Source organism: Phacochoerus africanus, chromosome 9 (assembly GCF_016906955.1).
Source record: "Phacochoerus africanus isolate WHEZ1 chromosome 9, ROS_Pafr_v1, whole genome shotgun sequence".
Lineage (NCBI taxonomy): Eukaryota > Metazoa > Chordata > Mammalia > Artiodactyla > Suidae > Phacochoerus > Phacochoerus africanus.
This window is the reverse complement of record NC_062552.1, coordinates 125,621,107-125,646,055: the sequence shown is the minus strand read 5'-3', so window position 1 is coordinate 125,646,055 and position 24,949 is coordinate 125,621,107. Positions and strand designations below refer to the sequence as shown.

At 48.1% G+C, this 24,949-nt stretch overlaps 2 protein-coding genes across 5 annotated transcripts in view; one reads left to right on the top strand and one right to left on the bottom strand.

Moving 5' to 3' along the window:
* TECPR2 (tectonin beta-propeller repeat containing 2) overlaps nucleotides 1–12,343 on the bottom strand; it is a 102,831-nt gene extending 90,488 nt beyond the window's left edge. For 2 of the 3 annotated variants that reach the window (XM_047795861.1, XM_047795863.1), the window contains exon 1: nucleotides 12,210–12,343. The gene's annotated coding sequence lies outside the window, so the exon portion shown is untranslated. The remainder of the gene's footprint in view (nucleotides 1–12,209) is intronic. The other variant, XM_047795862.1, reaches the window with a different exon arrangement.
* CINP (cyclin dependent kinase 2 interacting protein) lies at nucleotides 11,556–24,620 on the top strand. 2 transcript variants are annotated; one of them, XM_047795870.1, is made up of 5 exons: nucleotides 11,556–11,760; nucleotides 15,531–15,699; nucleotides 16,923–17,049; nucleotides 23,141–23,270; nucleotides 24,161–24,620. In XM_047795870.1, the coding sequence occupies exons 1-5, from the start codon at nucleotides 11,757–11,759 to the stop codon at nucleotides 24,361–24,363; spliced, it is 633 nt and encodes a 210-aa protein (XP_047651826.1). In that variant the 5' UTR covers nucleotides 11,556–11,756; the 3' UTR covers nucleotides 24,364–24,620. The 2 variants fall into 2 exon arrangements, with proteins under 2 accessions (XP_047651826.1, XP_047651825.1); XM_047795869.1 differs by lacking the exon at nucleotides 11,556–11,760 and adding an exon at nucleotides 12,416–12,471.
* Nucleotides 24,621–24,949: the final 329 nt, after the last annotated feature.

The window sequence follows — 24,949 nt, the reverse complement described above, 5'->3', positions numbered from 1 at the left end:
AAACAACCTAACTTTACATCTAAAGCAGCTCGAGAGAGAAAAACAGACAAGACCTAAAGTCAACAGAAGGAAAGAAATCATAAAGATCAGAGCAGAAATTAATGAAATAGAAACAAAGAAAACCATAGAAAAGATCAATGAAACGAAAAGCTGATTCTTCGAAAAGATCAACAAAATTGATAAACCCTTAGCCAGACTTACCAAGATAAAAAGAGAGAGGACTCGAATCAATAAAATTAGAAATGAAAAAGGAGAAGTAACAACAGACATCACAGAAATACAAGGGATCATAAGAAGCTACTATATGCAACTATACGCCAATAAAATGGAAAACCTAGAAGAAATGGACAAATTCATAGAAAAGCACAATCTTCCAAGACTAAACCAAGATGAAATAGAAAAGATGAATGGACCCATTACAAGAACTGAAATTGAAACTGTGATTAAAAAACTTCCAAGAGGGAGTTCCCATCATGGTTCAGTGGTTAACGAATCCAACTAGGAACCATGAGGTTGCGGGTTCAATCCCTGGCCTTGCTCAGTGGGTTAAGGATCCGGCATTGCTGTGAGCTGTGGTGTAGGTCCCCGACGCGGTTCGGATCCTGTGATGCTGTGGCTCTGGCGTAGGTTGGCAACTACAGCTCTGATTAGACCCCTAGCCTGGGAACCTCCATGTGCCGTGGAAGTGGCCCTAGAAAAGGCAAAAAAAAAAAAAAAAAAAAACTTCCAACAAACAAAAGTCCAGGACCAGATGGCTTCACAGGCGAATTCTATCAAACGTTTAGAGAAGAGCTAACACCTATCCTTCTGAAACTATTCCAAAGAATTGCAGAGGAAGGGATACTCCCAAACTCATTCTATGAGGCCACCATCACCCAGAAAAAGATACCACAAAAAAAGAAAACTACAGGCCAATTTCACTGATGAACATAGATGCAAAAGTCCTCAACAAAATACTAGCAAACTGCATCCAACAATACATTAAAAGCATTGTACATCATGATCAAGTGGGGTTTATTCCAGGGATGCAGGGGTTCTTCAATATCCGCAAATCCATCAGTGTGAAACACCACATTAACAAACTGAAGAATAAAAACCATGTGATCCTCTCCATAGACGCGGAAAAAGCCTTTGACAAGATCCAACACCCATTTCTGATGAAAACCCTTCAGAAAGTGGGCATAGAGGGAACCTACCTCAACATCATAAAGGCCATATATGACAAACCCACAGCAAACATCATTCTCAATGGTGAAAAGCTGAAAGAATTCCCGTTGAGATCAGGAAAGAGACAAGGATACCCACTCTCACCACTACTCTTCAACATAGTTCTGGAAGTCCTAGCCACAGCAATCAGAGAAGAAGAAGAGATAAAAGGAATCCAAATTGGAAAGGAAGAAGTAAAACTATCCCTATTTGCAGATGACATGATACTATACCTAGAGAATCCTAAAGACTACCAGTAAACTGTTAGAGCTCATCCATGAATTTGGCAAAGTTGCACGATACAAAATTAATACACAGAAATCGACTGCATTTCTATATGACAACAATGAAAGATCAGAAAGAGAAATTAGGGAAGCAATCCCGTTTACCATCACATCCAAAAGAATAAAATACCTAGGAGTAAACCGACCTAAAGAGACAAAAGACCTGTACTCTGAAAACCATAAGACACTGATGAGGCGTTCCCGTCGTGGCGCAGTAGAAACAAACCCAACTAGGAAACATGAGATAGCCAGTTTGATCGCTGGCCTCACTCAGTGGGTTAAGGATCTGGTGTTGTGTAGGTTGAAGATGCAGTTTGGATCTGGCACTTCTGTGACTCTGGCGTAGGCTGGCAGCAACAGCTCCAAATGGACACCTAGCCTGGGAACCACCATGTGCCGTGGCTGCGGCCCTAAAAGCCAAGAAAAAAAAAAAAAGAAAGCACTGATGAAAGAAATCAAAGATGACACAAATAGATAGAAAGACATACATGCTCTTAGGAGTTCCCGTCATGGTTCAGTGGTTTATGAATCCAACTAGGAACCATGAGGTTGCGGGTTCGATCCCTGGCCTTGCTCATGGGTTGAGGATCTGGCGTTGCCGTGAGCTATGGTGTAGGTCGCAGATGTGGCTCGGATCCCATGTTGCTGTGACTCTGGCATAGGCCGGTGGCTACAGCTCTGATTCGACCCCTAGCCCGGGACCCTCCATATGCTGTGGGAGCAGCTCAAGAAAAGGCAAAAAGACAAAAAACAAAAACAAAACAAAAAAGACATACCATGCTCTTAGATTGGAAGAGTCAATATTATCAAAATGACTATACTACCCAAAGCAATCTACAGATTCAATGCAATCCCTATCAAATTACCAAGGACATTTTTCACGGAACTCGAACAAAATATTTTAAAGTTTGTTTGGAAGCACAAAAGACCCAGAATAGCCAAAGACATCCTGAAAAAGAAAAATGGAGCTGGAGGAATCAGGCTCCCTGACTTTAGACTATACTACAAAGCAACAATCATCAAAACCGTATGGTACTGGCACAAAGACAGAAATATAGATCAGTGGAACAGGATACAAAGCCCAGAATTAAAGCCCACACACCTACAGCCAACTAATCTATGACAAAGGAGGCAAGAATATACAATGGAGAAAAGACAGCCTGTTCAATAAGTGGTACTGGACAGCCACATGTAAAAGAATGAAATTAGAACACTCCCAGAGTTCCTGTCATGGTTCAGAGGTTAACCAACCTGACTAGCATCCATGAGGACGCAGGTTCAATCCGTGGCCTCATTCATTGTGTTGAAGATCTGGTGCTGCCGTGAGCTGTAGTGTATGTGGGTTGCAGACACAGCTCGGATTTGGCATTGCTGTGGCTGTGGTGTAGGCTGGCAGCTATAGCTCCAATTTGACCCCTAGCCTGGGAACTTCCATATGCCGCAGGTGCGGCCCTAAAAACAAAAACAAAAAAACACTCCCTAACACCATACACAAAAATAAACTCAAAGTGGATTAAAGACCTAGATATAAAACCAGATACCATAAAACTCTTAATGGAACACATAGGCCAAACACTCTCCAACATAAACAACAGCAACATCTTCTCAGACCCACCTCTTAGAGTAATGACAGTAAAAACAAAAATAAACAAGTGGGACTTAATTAAAACTTAAAAGTCTCTGTACAGCAAAGGAAACCCTAAACAAAATGAAAAGACAACCCACAGAACGGGAGGAAATCTTTGCAAATGAAGCGCCTGACAAGGGATTAATCTCCAAAATTTAAAATACTTCCTACCGCTCAATACCAAAAAATCAAACAACCCCATCCAAAAATGGACAGAAGATCTAAACAGATGATTCTCCAAAGAAGACATACAGATGGCCAAAAAACACCTGAAAAGAGTTCAACACCACTCATTATTAGAGAAATGCAAACCAAAACCACTATGAGGTTCCACCTTACACCATCCCGAATGGCCATCATCCAAAATCTACAAACAATAAGCTCTGGAGACAGTGTGGAGAAAAAGGAACCCCATTACACTGTTGGTGGGAATGTAAATTGGTGCAACCACTGTGGAAAAAACAGTATGGAGATGCCTCAGAAAACTAAAAATAGAACTACCATTTGATCCAACAATCCCACTCCTGGGCATCTATCCAGAGAAACCATGACTCGAAAAGACACTTGGACTCCGATGTTCACTGCAGCACCATTTGCAATAGCCAAGACATGGAAACAACCTAAATGTCCACTGACTGAGGAGTGGATCAAGAAGATGTGGTACATATACACAATGGAATATTATTCAGCCATCAAAAGGAACAAAACACCAGCATTTTTAGCAACATGGATGGACCTAGAAATTATCATGCTAAGTGAAGTGAGCCATACAATGAGACGCCAACATCAAATGCTTTCACTGACATGGAATCTGAAAAAAGGACACAATGAACTTCTTTGCAGAAGAGATACTGACTCATAGACTTTGAAAAACTTACGATTTCCAAAGGAGACCGTTTGGGGGGTGGGGGGATGCACTGGGGTTGTGGGATGGAAATCCTGTGAAATTGGATTGTGATGATCATTGCACAACTATAAATGTAATAACTTCACTGAGTAATAAAAAAAGTCTACAAATAATAAATGTTCGAGAGGGTGTGGAGAAAAGGGAACCCTCTTACACTGTTGGTGGGAATGTACATTGGTGCAACCACCATGGAAAACAGTATGGAGATTCCTCAAAAAACTAAAAATAGAACTACCATTTGATCCAGCAATCCCACTCCTGGGCATCTATCCAGAGAAAACCATAATTCAAAAAGATACATGCACCCCAATGTTCACTGCAGCACTATCTACAATAGCCAAGACATGCAAGCAACCTAAATGTCCATTGACAGAGGGATGGATAAAGATGTGGTACATAGAGACAATGGAATATTGTCAGCCATAAAAGAGTGAAATAATGCCATTTGCAGCAACAACATGGACGGACCCAGAAACTATCATACCAAATAAAGTCAGTCAAAGACAAACATCATACGATACCATCTATATGTGGAATCTTTTTTAAAAGGATACAAATGAACTTATTTGCAGAACAGAAACAGGCTCACAGACTTTGAAAAATTTATGGTTACCAAAGGGGACAGGTCGGGGGGTGGGAGCGATGGACTGGGGTTTGGGACTGCCATGTGCACACCGAGGTCTACAGAACAATTGGCCAACGGGGCCCTGCTGTAGAGCACAGAGAACCTACCCGGTATCCTGCGATGATCTACTGGGAAAAGAGTCCGAGAGAGAATGCATGCGTGTTGATGTGTGACTGGCTCACTAGGTTGTACAGCAGAAATTATCACAACCTTGTAAATTAACCCCACTTCAATAAAACTTTAAAAAAAGAACCATATGAGAAAAACGACAAAACTCACATGAACAAAGTCAAAGAACTAAGGGGAGGGATATGCCATGTTCACAGATAAGATTCAATATGGTCACGATGTGAATGTGTCCCAACTCGACCAACAGATCCAGTGTAATTCCAGTATGTTATTTTGTGGGTATCAATGAAATGGTCCCAATTTTCTATGGAGAGACAGAGGACCCAGAAGAGCCAACAACACTGAAAGGGAAAAACAAAGTGAGAGGACTGATACCATCCAACCACAAAACTTAGTTTAGGAGCTCCCCTGCGGTGCAGCGGTTAAGAATCCAGCATTGTGGGAGTTCCCCTTGTGGCTGAGCAGTAACAAACCTGACAAGTATCCATGAGGACTCGGGTTCGAGCCCTGGCCCCACTCAGTGGGTTAAGGATTCCGGGTTGCCATGAGCTGCAGCTCAGATCCCACATTGCTGTGGCTGTGGTGGAGGCCGGCAGCTGCACCTCCAATTCAATCCCTAGCCTGGCAACTTCCACATGCTGTAGGTGCGGCCCTTAAAAAAAAAGAATCCAGCATTGCCATTTTTATGGCATGGGTACGGCCAAAAAAAAAAAAAACACACACACTAATTTTAAAGCCTCAGTTACCAAGACAGTGAGGTACTGGTGAAAGAACCAATGGGTCAATAGAACAGAAGAGAAATTCTAGATGCAGACCACATAAACACAGTCCATCTTTGACAAAGGAGCAAAGGCAACACAACGGAGCAGAGACAGTCTTTTCAACAAATGGTGCTGGAACAACTGGACATCTATGTGTAAACAAATGAATCCGGACAGACTTCACATCCTTCACAAAAATTAACTCATAATGGATCACAGACCAAAAGTAAAATGTAAGAACTTCTATGATACAGGAGAAAATCGAGATGACCTTGGGTATGGCGATGACATTTCAGAGAGCAAGACCAAAGGCATGGTCTACAAAAGAAATAACTGACAAGCTAGACCTCATTAAAATTAAAAACGTCTTGTGGAATCTAGAAGGACACAATGAACTTCTTGGCAGAACAGATACTGACTCACAGACATTGAAAAGCTTACAGTTTCCAAATGAGACAGGCTGGGGGTGAGGGGATGCACTGAGGGTTTGGGATGGAAATGCTATAAAATTTGGTTGGGATGATTGCTGTACAACTATAAATGTAGTAAAATTCACTGAGTAATAAAAAAAGACTTGTTAGTACTGGAAAAAATAAAGGCTGGACAGTTAAGGAAAAATAAAATTAAAAAATAAATTAAATTAAATTAAGTAAAGACTTCTTTTTGCACAGCAAAGGAAACCATTAAAAAAAAAAAAGACAATCTATGGAATGGGAGAAAATAGTTTCAAACGATGCAACTGACAAGGGCTTACTCTCTACAATATACAAACAACTTATACAACTCAACAGCAAAAACCCAACAACCCCAACTGAAAAAGGGGCAAAAGACCCGAAAAGACATCTCTCCAAAGAAGATATGCAGATGACCAACAGGCACATGAAAAAATGCTCAACATTACTGATTAGAGACGTGCAAATCAAAACTACCACGAGGTACCACCTCACACAGGTCAGCGTGGCCATCATTAATAAGTCCACAAATGATAAATGCTGGAGAGGGTGCAGAGAAGTGGGAACACTCCTGCACTGTTGGTGGGAATGTAAATGGGTACAACCACTATGGAAAACAGTATGGAGGTACCTCAGAAAACTAAATAGAGAACTACCATATGACCCAGCAATCCCACTCCTGGGCATTTATCCAGACAAAACTTTCCTTGAAAAAGACACATGCACTCATGTATGTTCAGTGCAGCCCTATTCACAGTAGCCAAGACATGGAAACAACCCAAATGTCCATCCACAGAGGTACGGATTAAGAAGCTGTGGTCCATACACACAATGGACTACTCCTCGGCCATAAAAGAGAACAAAATAATGCCATTTGCAGCAACACGGAGGGAACTAGAGACTCTCATACTGAGTGAAGTAAGTCAGAAAGAGAAAGACAAATACCATATGATATCACTTACTTCTGGAATCGAATATATGGCACAGATGAATCTTCCCACAGAAAAGAAACTCATGGACTTGGAGAACAGACTTGTGGTTGCTGAGGGGGAGGGAGTGGGATGGACTGGGAACCTGGGGTTAATAGATGCAAACTATTGCCTTTGGAATGGATAAGCAATGAGATCCAGCTGTATAGCACTGGGAACTATTATCTAGTCACTTATGGAGCAGGATGGAGGATAATGTGAGAAAATAATGTATATATGCATGTGTGACGGGGTCACTTTGCTGTACAGCAGAAAATTGACAGAACACTGTAAACCAACGATAATGGAAAAAATAAAAATCATTTAAAGAAATTAAAGACTTTTGCTCTACAAAAGACAATGTCAAGGGAATGAGAAGACAAGCCACAGACTGAGAGAAAAATGTTTGCAAAACATCTATCTGATAAAGGGCTGTTATCCAATATACACAAAGAACTTTCACGACTCAACGATAAGGAAACAAACAACTCAATTAAAATATGGGCCAAGGATCTTAACAGAAGATATACAGGTGCCAAGTGAATCTATGAAAAGACGCCCCACATCACATGTCATCCAGGGGATGCCAACTGAAACAAGGAGGTGCCGCCACACACCTGGCAGAACGGCCAAAATCCGGGTCACTGACAACGTCAGACGCTGGTGAGGGTGGGGAGCAACAGGAATTCTCAGTCGTCGCTGGTGGGGCTGCAAAGTGGCACAGTCCCTCCGGAGGACAACCGGAAGGTTTCTTACACAACTGAACATAATCTCGCCGTGTGTTCCAGCAGCTGCGGTCCTTGGTACTTACCTAAAGGAGTCCAAACTTACGTCCCCGCAAAACCTTCCCCAGCATGTTTATAGCACTTTATTCATAACTGTACGGGCGTGGAAGCAACAGAGACGTCCTTTAGCAAGTGAAGGAATAAATAACCTTTGGTGCATCCAGACAATGGAATATTCCTCAGCACTAAAAAGAAATGGGCAATTAAAGCAGGCAAAGACATGGAGGAAGCTGAAGTCCATACTCCTCAGTGAAAGAGGCCATCTGAGAAGGCTGCACGCTGCAGGATTCCAACCAGAGGTCATTCTGGAAAAGGCGAAACTAGAGAGACAGTGAAAAGGTCAGTGGTTGCCAGGAGCTGCGTGGGGGAGGGAGGGATGAGTAGGCAGAGCACAGAGGACTTTAGGGCAGTAAAAATACTCTGATACGGTAACGATGGATACATGCCATCCAATATTTGTCCAAACTTACAGAATGTACAACACCAAATGTGAAGCCGACGTAAACCACGGACTCTGGGTGATTAGGCTGAATCAGTGCGGGTTCATCAGCTGTGACAAGTGTCCCACTATGGGGGGGTGCCGTTAATGGGGGAGGCTGTGCACTGGTAGGGGGAGGGGACATATATATGGGAAATTCTGCAGCTTCCCCTGAGTTTTGCTGTGACCCTAAGACTGCTCTGGGAAAAAAAAAAAAAAAAAAAGCGCTTTTAAAAAAGAGCTCTTTTAGAGAGAAATAGGCAGATGTCATACACCCACTACCCACCCCACTCAAGATTCTTCAGTGGCTCTCCAGTGCTCTGAGAATAGCCAATGCCCTTCCTTGGCCTACAAGGCCCTGCGTGGTCGGTCCCCTTCCCGGCTCCCCGTCACGTCTCTACCTCTGACCGCTGGCCCTCTCCTCCCTCCTCAGGCCACTCCCTCCACCCCCCACCGTCCTCATCTCACTCCACGCACCTGTCTCAAGGAGGCTGTCCCTGACCAGACCGCCTAGAGGCCCCCTTCCTCCAACACGCTGTGTGGTTCTTGCCTTTCCAGCTCTCGGCACAACCCTTAAGTACTTCATTTGATTAACGGTTGAATGACCCTCTTGCTCCTGCGAATGTAAGCAAATCCTCTCTGTCTACCAATGAAAAGCCCAGTTACCTAACAATCACAGCTTTGGCACAGAGCAGATGTTCAAGAAAGATTTGTTGAGGAGTTCCCTGGTGGCCTAGTGGTTAAGGATTTGGTGTTGTCACTGCTGTGGCTCCAGTCTGATCCCTGACCCAGGAACTTCCACGTGCTGTGGGATCAGCCAAAATGAATAAATAAATAAATATTTGTTGAATGAATAAATAAAATGTTAACTTCAGGTCTTCCTGCAAAAGCATATTCTCCAGCCAGTCTTCAAAATCAGTGATGCTTCCTTCGTCATGACTATTCGCGTTACAAACATAAAACACCGTGCCATCCTTCCTCAGGTCAGCGTATTCCCCTCCCCCATAAGTACCACCATCCCAGCACCTGGAGGGTGGATGGCAACCCAATGCCTGACCGGCACGTTTTCAAATCTGGAGCCAGGACTAATAATACATAGTCTAAGTCATCCACTTAGTACAATGATGCTAAGTTGCCAGAGCATTCCGGCAACGCTCACGGCTTAAGGTCTCTCTCCAAGATCTCTAGGAAGAGACAATTAGGATCCCTATTGTACAACCTTTTTTTTTTCTTTTTTCTTTTCTTTTTTTTTTCTTGCTCCTTGGGGCTGCACTCTCGACATATGGAGGTTCCCAGGTTAGGGGTCATAACTGGAGCCACAGCCACAGCAACACCAGATCCAAGCCGCGTCTGTGACCTACACCACAGCTCATGGCAATGCAGGATCCTTAACCCACTGAGCGAGGCCAGGGATCCAACCCGCAACCTCATGGTTCCTAGTCGGGTTCGTTTCCACTGTGCCACAATGGGAACTCCATACAATCTATCTTTAAAGTCTGGCTATAACATCCATGATTCTGCTAAGTGTTAAAACCTCATGGCTGAACATAATGAGACTGAGGGTCATTTATCTTCCAGATGAAATTCCATCACTTCCCTGATCCCATGCCTGTCAGCTCAGAGGCCAATAGCAGCCTGCTGAGAGCATGGGCGTTGAACGCGGCAACAAACTGGTTGCTATCAGCTTTATCTCAGGCCACTCTTCCTTCCATACACGCCACGTGCCAGCCACAGGGAGCTTCCCGCCAGCCCCTGAACACACCACGATCTGTATGTCTCTGCAAAGTCCTTTCCTCCCTCCCCACCCCCCACCACACTGGGCACGAACTAGTTCTCCCAGAAGCCTTCAAGGCTCCCCGACACTTGGTTGGTCTTCCTCTGCTTTCACTGAAGGCCGGGGCCAGTCGTCACTCGGCACCATTGTGATTTGTTTTCTCTCTCCTTCCGTGGCTTCTGGGTCTATAAATGTGCTGTGCTTCAGGGGACCAGAGGGCGTGTGCGAAAATCAATGCTCAACATGTGTTTGTTGAATGACTCTCTCTCACAACACTGTGCCAGCATTCCCCGAGTGTGACAGGACAAACTCTAAAACCACACCACCGCAGTTACATCTGTCATTAAGCAAAAATTCACCCCTCTCTTATGTCCAGGTCCCAAGAGTACAGTCACTTAAAACTGAACACACACTTGGAATGACAGTTCACTTCTACTTCAGCAGCTCAGAGCCATTGGCCACTCCTTCTGGATTCAACCAAACTCCTGGGCTTTCACTGCACCCAGAAATCTTTCCATGCTTGACTCCAAAGCTTGTGTTCATGGCGTGTGTATCTGTTCCCCACTCCGTTCTTCACTTTTCTAAGTTCTCGCAACTACTCAGCCTGACGTCTGCTTCCTTCCCTTCCCCCACTGAGTTCCAGAAGCCATTTTGCCCAAACGACACAGAAGCTAATAAGAAATGAGACCTTCCTCAAACTTGAAGTGTAATTTCTCTAAGAGAAAACTGAAAACAAATCCAGCGGGAGCCACTCTTGAATTGAGGAAGACAACGTGACTACAAAATAACTTACACCTAACAAACGCTACTTTCTGGTCGCTCCTCCAGAAAAGGATCAGCCTTGCTGACACCAGTCTCCAAGGCAGTCTCCAAAACGCAGGGAGAGCACCCCTTGAACCTAGGCCTGCTGGCTCTCAAGTCTGAAAACTCCCTAGGGCAGGGACTGGGTCTGCCTGGTCCATCACAGCATCCCCAGAAGCTGGTACTGTGGCTGACATACAGTAGACCCCAAAGAACCACCTGCTGAGTGAACTATGCAAAAAAAAAAAAAAAAAGCCAGTTTCAGAGGCCATCAAAGTACATTGTAGATGGGTGAGAAGAAGTACAAAAAAATGCTGCAGCTTAGGAGACCAGGAGTCACGAGTGACCACAAGGGCTGCAGTGATTTTATTCCCAGATTCGGCCCATGCTGGGATGTGGGCCTGGGGATTTCCAGAGCTCCTCTCCTTAAAGTCTCCAAGACCTTGGCTACAAGGTGGAAGTCCATTCCCAGTGCAACTCGTCACGCCAGCAGACAGGTGTGCGCCCAGGTTAGCAGCCCACACTCTGCCAAACAAATGTTAACAGAAGCAAGAGAACAAAATGAAATTCCTGAGTCGCGACGAAAAGGTGAGGAAGAACGGGGAGCAGGGAGGAGAAATGCAAGTACAGTACGTGGGCGGCGTTCACTGAAATGTACCGCGCGTGCCAGGCGCCGTGCCCAGCAACTCCCAAGCACCGACCCATTTCATCCTCCCACCAAGCCAGAGCGAGAAACTATTACCAGCCCCATTTCGCTGATGATGCAAGAGAAGTTTAGGGAGACATCACTTACCCCGAGCGCACAGCTAGGAGGGGGCAGCGCTGTGACCCGGGTCTGACTCCAGGGTACCCCACTCTTTAACCTGCACTAACTATTCTGCCTGAGGCCTTAAAGCAGGACTGAGAGAGGAGTCGTCCATTCACCCACTTAACCAACAGCTCCTGAGCACCTCTGTGCTATGGGTATGTGCCAAGGCCTGGCCGGACGCGGGAGGGGTGCGGATGAAGGGACGCGGGCTGAGGGTCGGGGGACAGGCGCCACGTCAGTCCCAAGACCGCGGAGCTCGGGGCCTCGGGGCAGAAGGGAGACCAGGGTGCGGCAGAGGGAAGGGACGGCGGAGAGGGAGGAGCGAGTGCAGCCGCGGCGCGCGGGGCGGAGGGCTCGCGGGAGGTGTCGGCGGGCCGGGGCGCCCCGGAGGGATGGGCGACCACCGCTCCCCTGGGCAGACCTCCGCTTCTGCCAGGCAGCCAGCCCGGCGCTTCGTGTGCCAGGGCATTCGGCCACCGGGCGCGGGCGAGACGGGGGCCGGGAAAGGGGGCAGTGCGACCCTGAGGTGCTACAGGGGCGACCGGGAGGCCGAGGGAGGGGCGCGGGGCTGGGCGGCGGGGTCAGGCGGCGTCGCGGGACTCACCTCCCGCGGCGGCCCCTCCAGACTCGTCGGCCCAGCCGGGCCGGAGGAGGCGGGGATGGACTCCGGGCCGCGGGGACTGCCGGGAGCCCGTTTCCAGGGCAACGGGGCCCGCACCGTCGAGCGGCAGGCGGCTCCGCCGCTGGCTAGAGCGGCAGAGGAGCAGGAGGCGGCAGGCGGGGCGGAAGTGGCGTCGAGCACTTCCGGCGGACGTGGGCGGGGCTCGGGGGTCTCTTTCCTGGGATCCCTGCGGATGGCATGGAAGGTGCGTGAGAAGGGCCAGTTTCCCCAGCGGGCGGGGCGTGAGTGTTTTGGTTGGAGCTTAGTCGGTACTCCGACGGAATTCACATTCTAGTGAGGAAGATGCTAGACATTAAACAAAAAGATACGCTGCACTGATGAGTGTTGTGATGCCAAGTTAAGTACAGGGTATTCCAGGTATTTCGTGCAATGAGTCCTAACCCAACCTGGGAATCCAGAAAGACTTCTGGTGGAAGTGACTTTCTAAAAACCGACATTAGATCACGTCATTTCCCTGCTCAAGGCTTGCTGCTGGCTTTCCATGACTTGGAATAAACCCAGACTTATTTTTTTGGCGTGTAAGGGTCTAGCTGCCTGGCTGCCTGCTCACCTACTATTTCCCCTCTCTCCCTCTCATTCTAACCGCCCTGGTCCTTTTCTTTTTTTACACTCACCAAGCTCATTCTCACATTAGGGCCCAAGCTGTTGACTTCTCATCATTCAGATTGCGGCCTAAATGACAGTCTCTCGGGGGTTCACCCTAACACAGGACCCTGTTTTATTCTGTAGGGTTTATGGTCTAAACTGATGCTGACCATCTAGTTGTTATCCATCTCCTCTCTGGAAAGTAAGTTCTGTGAAAATGGCCCTGGTCTACCAAGTTCAATCGCCTCATTCCCCATGCCTGGCATGATGTAGGCACTCAGCAAAAGCTGGGTTAGTTGTATAAATAAGGAGTGAATGAGTAACTGTAGATACTGGATATAGAGCTTCCAGGCTCTCTCCAAGTGCTGATCTCCCTGAATCCCCACCTGTTCACCAAGCTGGCAGCTCCCGGAACTCTTTGCTTTTGGGTTTTGATGGAGGCTTCATTCCATAAAGAGGGTCGATTAAATTATTTACCACTTATGACTGATTCAACCTCCAGCCTCTCTTCCCTTATTGGAAATGGGGGTCGGGGGTGGGGGGACTGAAAATTCCAACCCTCTTAATATCAATATGATGTTTAAAAGGGGAACCTAGGTAAGGATGGGGGCTGGTTGTCAGGGGAACCAATCATGTGATTAGAGAGTGCTGTACCCCTTCCTGCATATCTTGCCCTAAGCACCTCTCTGTCTGGCCCTAGTAATCTAATAGGTAAAATATTTTCCTGAGTTCTCTGTGAGCCACTCTAGCAAATTAATAAAACCTTGGGGGGGGGGGGCTATCTTTGGAACCTCCGATCTATCAGAGATTTCTAGTAGGTCAGAAGCACAGGTGACAACCTGGACCTAGGTCTGGCCGCTGACATGGAGAGAGAGGGTAAGAGTCTGGTAGGACTGAGCAATTAGCTTGTGGGATGCCATCTCCAGGTAGCTGGTGTCAGAATTGAGTTTATTGCTTGGTGGTGGTGGAAAAACCACACTGGAGAGGCCCTTGTGATAACACATGCTGTGTTGGGTACTTGCTGCACGTCAGACCCTCACAGCTTAAATATATTATTTAATCATTGCAACAGCTCTATGTAGTAGATCTGTTTTACCCCCACTTTACAGATGGGTACTTTGAGGCTCTGAGGGGTTAACTAACTTACCCAAGATTGCACAGCTGGCTGTGACAGAGCAGGTATTTAAACCCAGTCTGTATGGTCTTCAGAGTCTAGACTCCAAACTATATAAACTGTATCGCCATTGTGTGTCCTGGATTCCGTAAGTGGCCTCTCTCAGAATCTGGACCTTATCCTGTGGGCCATGAAACACTTTTGAAGGATTCCAAGTGGAGGGGATTCGAGGCAAAGGAGGGCCCGGGGAGGTGGGGGGGGTGCCCAAACAGCCTGAGTTGGCTTATTGTGGTCTGGGGGTTGCTTCCCGCAGGAGCTGGGACCTGGGTGAGTCCTGGGGTTTGGGCAGCCTTAGCCAGAGGAAGGAAGAAGCTTTCTAGCAGAGAGAACTACATATGCAAGAGCCAGTGGGTGGGTGACTCAACTTCAGAGTTGCCAGTAGGAGTTCCCATCATGGCGCAGTGGAAACAAATCCAACTAGGAACCATGAGGTTGCGGGTTCAATCCCTGGCCTCGATCATTGGGTTAAGGATCTGGCCTTGCCATAAGCTGTGGTATAGGTTGCAGACTCGGCTTGGTTCTGATGTTGCTGTGGCTGTAGTGTAGGCTAGCAGCTGCAGCTCCAGTTGGACCCCTAGCCTGGAAACTTCCATATGCTACAGGTGCAGCCCTAAAAAGCTAAAAAAAAAAAAAAAAAAAGTTGCCAGTAGTTGCTCTTAGCTAGAGATTGCGGGGGTTCAGGGTGGGGGTTAAGATGGGCACTGAAGCTGAGAGGGAGCCAGGTCCTGAGTTCTAAGCACGGAGATCATCACTGCATCTCAGGTCCGGCCCGGTCAGTGTGTTGGTATTTTTTTTTTTTTTTGGTCTTTTTGCTATTTCTTTGGGCCGCTTCCGCGGCATATGGAGGTTCCCAGGCTAGGGGTCGAATCGGAGCTGTAGCCACCGGCCTACACCAGAGCCACAGCAACGCAGGATCCGAGCCGCGTCTGCAACCTACACCACAGCTCACGGCAACGCCGGATCGTTAACCCACTGAGCAAGGGCAGGGACCGAACCCGCAACCTCATGGTTCCTAGTCGGATTCGTTAACCACTGCGCCACGACGGGAACTCCATGGTCAGTGTGTTGGAATGTTGAGCGCTGATGAGCCACAGAGCTCTGAGCAAGCCTAAGGTATCAAAATGCCTGAGACTGGAGAATGCAAGCAAGCAGGGCAGGGGTATCAGAGAGTTTTAGCAAAAAGTCACTGCTCTGCCTCCTTCCCAATTTGCAAGTGGTCAGAGCACTCAGGGCGGAACTTTAGGAGCCATGAGGCTTCCAGAGGATTCAGCTATATCTGGTGAGACTTAAAATGTAAAAAAACAGTTCTGTTTTGTCTTCTTCCAGGAACTTTCACATTCATCCACACTTTATCATTTCCACAACATGATTGGTCCAGTTGATGTTGTGTTTCAGATAGTTTTACTGTTTTGAGTTACAAGAACATCTGCCCCCAGCTCTGATCATGAATTTCCTAACATTATGTTTCTTTTACTCCCTATCAGCAAAGACTCTTGGAAGCCCAACACCCAGAAAACCTGTCTTATCTGTCAGTGCAAGAAAAATTAAGGACAATGCAGCCGATTGGCATAATTTAATCCTGAAATGGGAAGCCCTCAATGACAGAGGTTTTGCTATTGCAAATAACATTGCCAACATGAAAATCAGTTTATTGTAAGTACACTCAGAGGATGCTCTGCACGCTTCACCCTCAGTGATTGGGCAGGCGTTTCATGGGAGTCTTTTAGGGTGGGACTCATAGTCTCCAGCAACATGGATAAATTCAGTTAAATGAAACAGAAAAGCAAGTGGTAGATGACACGTGCAATCTGTGTGTACATTAAACACAGAATTATACCACAGATTGTTCTAAAAATGGCGTGGGGGAGTTCCCGTTGTGGTGCAGCAGAAATGAATCTGACCAGTATCCGTGAGGATGCGGTTTCGATCCCTGGCCTCACTCAGTGGGTTAAGGATCCGGCCCTGCCATGAGCTGTGGTGTAGGTCACAGACACAGCTCGGATCTGGCGTTGCTGTGGCTGTGGTGTAGGCCGGCAGCTACAGCTTCCATTGGACCCCTAGCCTGGGAACCTCCATATACTGCAGGTGTGGCCCTGAAAAGACAAAGGAATTGTGGGAAAAAACTGTCAGCAGTTGCCAACTCTAATTGGAAGATTTGCTCTAGTATTCTTTTCTATATACGTGTATTTTGAATTTCTCAAAGTTGTAGTTATATATGTGTATATCCTTGTCTACGAGCCAGAGTCTGGCATCTTAACTTTCTGGCCTTGGCCCCGGGCTCTCACCCGTTCCCTCAAACACAGCCTGCACATCGGCTCTCTGCTCAGCAAGGTCCGTGGAACAGTTCTTACCCTTGCTGATGTTTTCTATTCTATTTCATTTTTGTTTATTTTTTTGGCCACACCTGTGGCATGTTAAGTTCCCACCCCACAGCAGCAACCCGAGCCACTGCAGTGACACCAGATCCTTCACCTGCCAGGCCACCAGGGAACTCCAGCTATTCTATTTTAATGTTTAATTTTTCTCCTTAAATGTTGACTGTGGCCCCAGTAGGTGAATTTCATGCACTGTGGTCACAGCCGTCAGTTTTACCAAACACATTCGACACGGGTGAACTCTGAGAAGACGGTCTGTGTCTTACCGAGAATGCCACAGGCTCGATCGAACTGACTGACTCTAGTGCAGAATTGAGTAGCGGTTGGACATGTCCATTGTACATGAAAATAACATGTAGACATTATGACTGAAGTGACACCTACAGAAAAAGCCCATGATGGCATAATTATATGGGTATTGAGTTTTCTGGGCTTTATCCTCATGAACTGCAGCGAGCTCACCAAGTGTGTTTTGTTTCCACTCTTTTCCATTTGGTCCAGGAGCAAAGATGAGACAGAACTGGAGAGCAGCAGCCTGGCTTCTGAGAATGCAGAGAAGATGCACCCGGAATACAGCAGGGAGCTGGAGATGCTGTGTGAGGAGCTGCAGGCCACCCTGGATGGTCTGGTAAGGTCCGGAGGTCCCCAGCCTGGGCTCGCTGTCCCGGAATCCTGAGGCAGGCTTTGCCCCGGCGCCGGCAGCATTCCCCGCCGGGGACTGCCCCTTCCTTCGCCTCGCTTTTGTCTCTCCCTCCTCACCCTCCCCCGTTGGTCTCGCCCCCTCTACGTGTCCCATGAATCCTGTTTCCCGAGATGCTGTGCTGGCCCTTCGTTCCTTCTGTCCTGCATGTTTTCAGGGCGGTTTCACCCACTTCCAGGGCTCCAGCCCCCTTAGGCTTTTGTGGGCCCTGCCAGCTCTCTCACCACCACTCAGTGACAATATTGGGCGAGTGGCTGCGGCTGTGTTCTGGTAAAAACTCTATTTATGGATGACGAAATTTGAATTTCAAGTAAATTTCACGTGTCAGAAAATATTCTTTTTATTTTTTTTTCAATCTCCTAAAAATGTAAAACCCTTTTTTAGCTTGAGGGGCACACAAAAATAAGCTTTGAGCTGGATTTGCCCTGAGATCTTGCACATAAGAGATACTCTTAAATGTTTAACGAGCTGAGGGCTGGATGGCAGTACCCACCATACAGGCCCCACACGTGCACCTACCACCTCATCTCTTTGCCAGACACGGGATGAGCTTTTGCATGTTTTTGAACTGAGACAGCTGAAGCTTTCCTACAGACATTGAAAGTCTGTATTTTAACCTTTTATCATGGAAATGTTCCTGATGCGTCACCAGCTGCCTTCCCTTTTTAAATAGAACATATCAAGATGTCACTTACTCAAAGGTAGGATTCCACCCATTATAAGGCAGTCTATAGCTTTAAAACAATAATTTTTCAGGAAAGAAGCACTGGCCTTTTATTTTTTATTTTATATTTTTTTAGGGCCACACCGCGGCATATAGAAGTTCCCAGACTAGGGGTCAAATCAGAGCTACAGCTGCCTGCCTACACCACAGCCCCAGCAACGCAGGATCCTCAACCCACTGAGCAAGGCCAGGGATCGAACCCACATCCTCATGGACACCAGTCGGGTTGGTTACCCCTGAGCCACAATGGGAACTCCAGCGCTGCCCTTTTAGATACCACAGGGTTATAAGATGTAGTGGTTTCTGAAACATTAAAATGAGGAGATAAATGGTGCCTTGAGGACCTTTTGGTGATTTAGGCTTTTCTTTGTGTTTGAAATGCAGTACTGTCTTCAGAATAGTACGATGTTTGGGGATGTTTGTTTTCTGTCTGCTGTGCCTCCAGGTTGCACCAGGATAAGCACTTGCCCACTGCCCAGCCTCCTCCCGCTGGTGCTCACGCAAGTAACAAGATAGGCCGGAGTAACTTCATCTGAAGCCCTACGAGCAAAGGCTGGAGGATGAGGCCTGTGGGCTTTGCGGTTTCTTCATTTTAGCTCCATGTTCACAGCTGTGTCTTCAGTACTGCGTTCCAGACCTAGACTTCTGGACCAGTAGGGAATTAACACAAGCAGAATAATCAATGAAATTTCCAGAATAACCAATTGGAAACTGACCATATGTATTCTGTTTGTTTTTTCCCAAATTAACCCATTTAATTATGTTTTGGGGGTTTGGTTTTGTTTTTTTGGGTTTTTTGGTGTGTGTCTTTTTTGCCTTGTCTAGGGCTGCTCCTGTGGCAGATGGAGGTCCCAGGCTAGGGGTCTAATCGGAGCTGTAGCTGCTGGCCAGTGCCAGATCTGAGCCACGTCTACAACCTACACCACAGCTCACGGCAACGCCAGATCCTTAACCCACTGAGCAAGGCCAGGGATTGAACCTGCAACCTCATGGTTCCTAGTCGGATTCGTTAACCACTGCGCCACGACAGGAACTCCTTTTTTGTCTTTTCTAGGGCCGCACCCCTTGCATATGGAGGTTCCCAGGCTAGGGGTCCATCCAGAGCTGTAGCCTCCAGCGTACGCCACAGTCACAGCAACACGGGATCCAAGCCGTGTCTGCGACCTACACCACAGCTCACGGCCACACTGGATCCTTAACCCACTGAGCGAGGCCAGGGATTGAACCTGCAACCTCATGGTTCCTAGTTGGATTCATTAACCACTGAGCCACGACGGGAACTCCAGTTTGGGGGTTTTTTGGTGGGGGGGTTGCTGTGCCTCCGGCATGTGGAAGTTCCCAGGACAGGGATCAAACCTGTGCCACAACAGTAGGTCTTTAACCTACTGAGCCACGAGGGAACTCTTCATTCTTATACCTTCTGTACAATTTGTATCATATCCCATACTCTTATTTACTTCACCTTTTTCTATAGTTCAGTCAAAACTACATTGTCAAAGGAGTTCCCATTGTGGCTCAGTGGAAACAAATCCGACTAGTATCCATGGCAATGCAGGTTCAATCCCTGGACTCACTGAGTGGGTTAAGGATCCAGCATGCTGTGAGCTCTGGTGTAGGTCACAGATGAGGCTCATACCCCATGTTGCTGTGGCCGTGGAGTAGGTTGGGAGCTATAGCCTGGGATCTTCCATATGCCTTGGGTGCAGCCCTAAAAAGCCAAAAAAAAAAAAAATGTGAGCTGAATACTTCCCTGTCAAAGTCTGAGCGTGGGGCTTACTCCCTCTCTCCTAAAAGGGAAGTACTATTTTGCAAAAAGGCAAGTGTTAGGGAGGTGGAGAGGCGTGCTGGTGACCAGGACAGGAAGATAAGGAACGAGGCAGGAAGCAGCATCTCACTTCGTGGCTCAGGGTCACTGACGGGGTGGCCGGGGCCTCCTAAACACGCCCCCACCCCTGTACATCCCACACTTTGGGCAGGGGTGGTCACTGTAGTCTCCCTGACCCACAGGGAACTTCTGTATTTTTACATTAGCGGCATTTATTTTTAGGCCAGTTTTAGATTTACAGGACTGAGCCGATAGTGCAGGGAATCCCCTTGATCCAGCCACACCTGCACCTGCTTTCACACATTACTGTGTTTCACACATTACAGTCAAATGTTCACTCATCAATACACTGATACTGATACATTGCTATTAACTACAGGTGTAGTTTATTCAGACTTCCCTCTGTGTCCCCTTATGTCCTCTTTCTGTCCCAGGAGCCCATCCAGGAGAGCACAGTGAATTTAGTCTCCATGCCTCCTTAGGCTCCTCTTGACTCTGACAGTTTCCCCAACTTTCCTTGTTTTTCATGACTTTGAGCAGGACTGGTCAGGCATTGCATATGTTGTCTCCCAGTTGGGATTTATTTGATGTTTTTCTCATGATACAACTGGGGTTGTGGGTTTTCAGAGGAAGATCCCGAGGCACGCCTCACGATGGTGAGCCTCCACACCATAGCAAGGGCCCGCTGTCAACGCGACACCTGTCAGCATCACCTGCTCACGTGTGTCTGTCAGATGTCCCCGCTGTCAAGCGACACTTTCCCCACTTTGCACGCTGACCTCTGGAAAGAAGCTGCCATGCAGCCCACCCCTGAGAGCTGGGGCGTCACCGCCCCTCCTCAAGGGCTGAGTGTGTACATGGGTTATCTGGAATCCTCTGCAGGGAGATTTGTCTCCCCTCCCCCGCCTTTATTAATTATTCACCTATTTCTATGGACTCACATTTCTGGGTACAATCCCGGAGAGGCTTTGATTCCTCCAGTTGTCCCCACCTTGGTCATGAGGCGTCCATGTGCCCTGGTGTCCCTTTGACATACCCCCATCCTTGTGAGGTTTGGGTTGGTTTCTTTGAACACTTTCTGGCATCAGAAGATACTCTGGGAGTTCCCGTCGTGGCGCAGTGGTTCACGAATCCGACTGGGAACCATGAGGTGGCGGGTTCGGTCCCTGCCCTTGCTCAGTGGGTTAACGATCCGGCGTTGCCGTGAGCTGTGGTGTAGGTTGCAGATGCGGCTCGGATCCCGCGTTGCTGTGGCTCTGGCGTAGGCCGGTGGCTACAGCTCCGATTCAACCCCTAGCCTGGGAACCTCCATATGCCGCGGGAGCGGCCCAAGAAATAACAACAACAACAACAACAACAAAAAAAAAAGACAAAAGACAAAAAAAAAAAGAAGATACTCTGGACTCATTTGTGTGTTTCCTGCCTCCCTCCTAGAATCAGCCATTTCTCCAAGAAATTGAGATCTGGGTGCTGGCTGTCAGGCACAAAGGTTCTTCGCTCCAGTGAGTTTATTCTAATTTAAAGTGGTTTGGGGGAGCTCCTGCTGTGGCGCAGTGAGTTAAGAACCCAACTGCAGGAGTTCCCCTCATGGCGCAGTGGAAACGAATCCGACAAGGAATTGTGAGGTTGCAGGTTTGACCCCTGGCCTCATTCAGTGGGTTAAGGATCCGGCGTTGCCATGAGCTGTGGTGTAGGTTGCAGATGCGGCTCAGATCTGGTGTTGCTGTGGCTCTGGCGTAGGCTGGCAGCTACAGCTTCAATTAGACCCCTAGCCTGGGAACCTCCATATGCCACAGGTGAGGGCCCAAAAAGACAAAAGACAAAAAAAAAAAAATCCCACTGTAGCAGCTTGGTTCGCTGCAGTGGTGAGGGTTCAATCCCCGGCCTGGTGCAGTGGGTTAAAGATCTGGCGTTGCCACAGCTGCAGCATAAGTCTTCACAGCAGCTCTGATTCAATCCCTAGCCTGGGATTAATTGCAGGTAGTGATTTAAAAAAAAAAAAAAAAGTGGTTTGGGAACCATTTCTTATTCTTAGGTTTAAAACCAGAAGTTGCTATTATAAGGATATTGATACCTTTTTCCTATTTCCCTCCAGCCCTTGGAGCGAAGGCTTTCCCAGACTTGGCTCTAAGTGTCTTTAATGAGTCTGACGTTGGTGGGGGAGGGAGGCAGCCGGTCCCCAGGCTGGAGGAACTTTTCGCAGCGTTGGCTGCTGGAGGAGAGGTGTTACCGCATGGAGCTGAGAGCAGGCGCAGCCACGGTCAGGTGCTGTCCCTTCACGACTGCACATGTGTGACTTTGGTGCCATCACTGATGGATGAACCCCAGAAAGGAGCTGGCCCCTCTGGCCTAGTGTCGAGCGGCCAGGATTTTCTTTGCCTCCTGACCTTTGGCGGGTTTTCTTAGCATTAGGTGGCATTGGGGAGGAGAGGGCTTAGGAGAGGGCTTAGGGTGTCATGCGGTCGGAGGCGTGGTATCAAGTCCTGGCCTTGTGCTTCCCCAGCTCGGCAGCCTTGAGAGTTTTCCCAGCTGCAGTACGGAAATGACAAGTCCTACCTCCTGGGGTTGGGCCGAGTGAAATATCAAACCTGAGAAGATGTGGCAAAGGAGCCTAGTCCTTTAAAATCAACGTCAGCTACATCCAGGGTGTGCCACCTCGGACGGGACTGGAGGGTGGCTGAGGGACCAGGCGCAAGGAATTGCGGTTTTGATGCTCTGGCCATTGTATATCCCCTGGGTACAGAAAGCCAATCTATAGCTTTAGGATTTAGGGTTTGGTCTCTGCAGACCTGCGCCAGTGAAATCCAAAATCTTAGTCACCTCGCCCATTTGCTCTACTGAACAAACCCTTAATAGCTCCAGCCAGGTGCTTCACAAACACTGGCCTGGTCCCCGACCCCCGCAGAAGCGGGCACTTGCTCAGACCCACCCGTGCTGGCCGCACAGAGCCGGGCGCACTTGGTGGCCTGTCAGTGTCAAGTTCCCACCACGTCCTTCCCTCCTTCCCAGGGGAAGGGCGCAGGGCTACCTTTCATTATTACTGATTTATAAACAAGGAAACCAAGCCTCAAGGGGGTTTCAGAAAGCTCAAAGGCGGTTCACAAAGAGTGAGAAACGAGCTCATTTACTGCCTCTCCTGTCTCTCATTCCATGAAAGCCAGAGCCTGCCTTGCCGCCCTCCGAGGCTTTGGTGCTAAAAAATCAGTGACGTTCGGATCTTAATGAGGTGGGACTCAGCAGGCCTTCTCCTCCAACTCCAGGGATCCAGGGTTTGTGCCTGAAGCAACCCAATTAATGAAATCCGAGCAGCTGTCAGCCTCCATCGCCCTGAAAATGTACCGCACGTGGCGTTAATGGTGATAAATTACTGGACCTAAACACTTCTTAGCTTTAAAATCTTGAGTTATTGAGTCACAGACTGGCATAGATTTCAAATAATATTCTCATATTCTAAATTAATATCTTTTCAGACCAAAATACAGATGAAAATGGAAAAGCTGTCTTCAACTACCAAGGGCGTTTGTGAACTGGAAAATTACCACCACAAGGAGGAGCAAAAACGGCCCCTGCTCTTTCACACGTGGCCCACGGCCCATTTTTGTGAGTGGCTCTTTCTGCCTCGGTTTTCAGGGGTACACCATGCGGACATTGCGCTTAGGGTCCGCTGCGCTCGGAAGCTGACAGGCTCTGAAATTCAGTTCAGCAGCGTCCGCCGGGAGGGAAGGAGGTGGGGAGATCTTAGACGAGCGTTTCTTCTGGGCTGTAGTTACCTAACGATCAGCAAACACTATTAAACTTCAGGAGACCCATGAAGTAAGTTGCCATCATTAGCCCTTTAAAGCCAGTGGGGGGAGTTCCCGTCATGGCTCAGTGGTGACAAACCTGACTGGTAACCATGAGGACTTGGGTTCGATCCCTGGGCTTGCTCAGTGGGTTGAGGATCTGGTGTTGCTCTCACGTAGGCCGGCGGGTGTAGCTCCGATTCCACCCCTAGCCTGGGAATTTCCATGTGCAGCGAGTGTGGCCCTAAAAAAACAAACAAAAAAAAGATTCAATAAAAAAGCCAGTGGGTAGAATGAATTTTGCCTTTCTACAGAGGCAGAAATCTTTTTTTTTTTTTTTTTTTTTGGCCATGTCCACAGCATGTGGAAGTTCCCAGGCCAGGGACTGAACCTGTGCCACAGTTGTAACCAAAACTACAGCAATGCCAACACCAGAGCCTTAACCCACAGAGCCACCAGAGAACTCACTTTTAAATAAGGGAGAAAAGGGTAAAATCGCCTATGTAACATGTTTATTGAATGTGGTCAGCTCGAGGTGAGTCTGCTACTTACATAAGTTGCAGGTTCCTGCAAGTTGAGTGGGAAGGGTACAGTCCTGGTGATTCTGCTCTGCCCCAGCCTGAGCCCTTCCTTCTGGCGCTGCTGCCGACTCTGGCTTTGCAAAGGGGCAGGTGCTCCGGGTCACAGGGAGACGCGCCCTCGTTTCAGATGCCGTTTCCCGCCGGCTCTCCAACATGTACGGGAGGGAGCTCAGCCTGAAGCGCGTGGTGGCGCAGGAGCTGGCGCACAGCACACACCGCGACCTCGCCCTGAGCTACCTGGCCATGTGGCTGCACCAGCCCTACGTGGACAGCGACAGCCAGCTGCTCCTGGAGAGCATGCTGCTGGAGACCGGGCACCGGCCGCTGTGACCGAGACACAGCCGAGTGCCTGCACAGCATTTGTAGCTCCTCAGCGGACAGCCTCTCGCGGTGGCCTGGGTGCTGCACCCTGGCGTCACACCCCGTGTCGTCCCCCTGATCAGGCCCCATGCCGAGCCCTGGGGGCACACCCTGTGCTCCCTGAGGGCCTCCAGTTCTGTGGCCTCTCCAGACGCCCTTGGTGACCGCTGCATGCCACCTGTCACAATGAAGGCTTCTGCGTGAAATAAAGGAGTTTCTCAACAGAATGACTGAGCAGTCTTGTTGTAAATTAGGTGCATTTTACATAGAATCCATTTGTGTAGAAAATTCCTGGTTTAATGTTATTTTATACCTATCTGAATTGTTTAAATTGGCGTGGGAATATGTTAGTTTTGTAAATTACAACTAAATTTTTTTTTTTCTGCTTTTTAGGGCCGCACCCACAGCATGTGGAGGTTCCCAGGCTGGGGGTCCAATCGGAGCTGTAGCTGCCGGCCTACACCACAGCCATAGCAACTCGAGATCTGAGCTGCATCTTCGACCTCCACCACAGCTCGCAGCAACGCTGGATCCTTAACCCACTGAGCGAGGACAG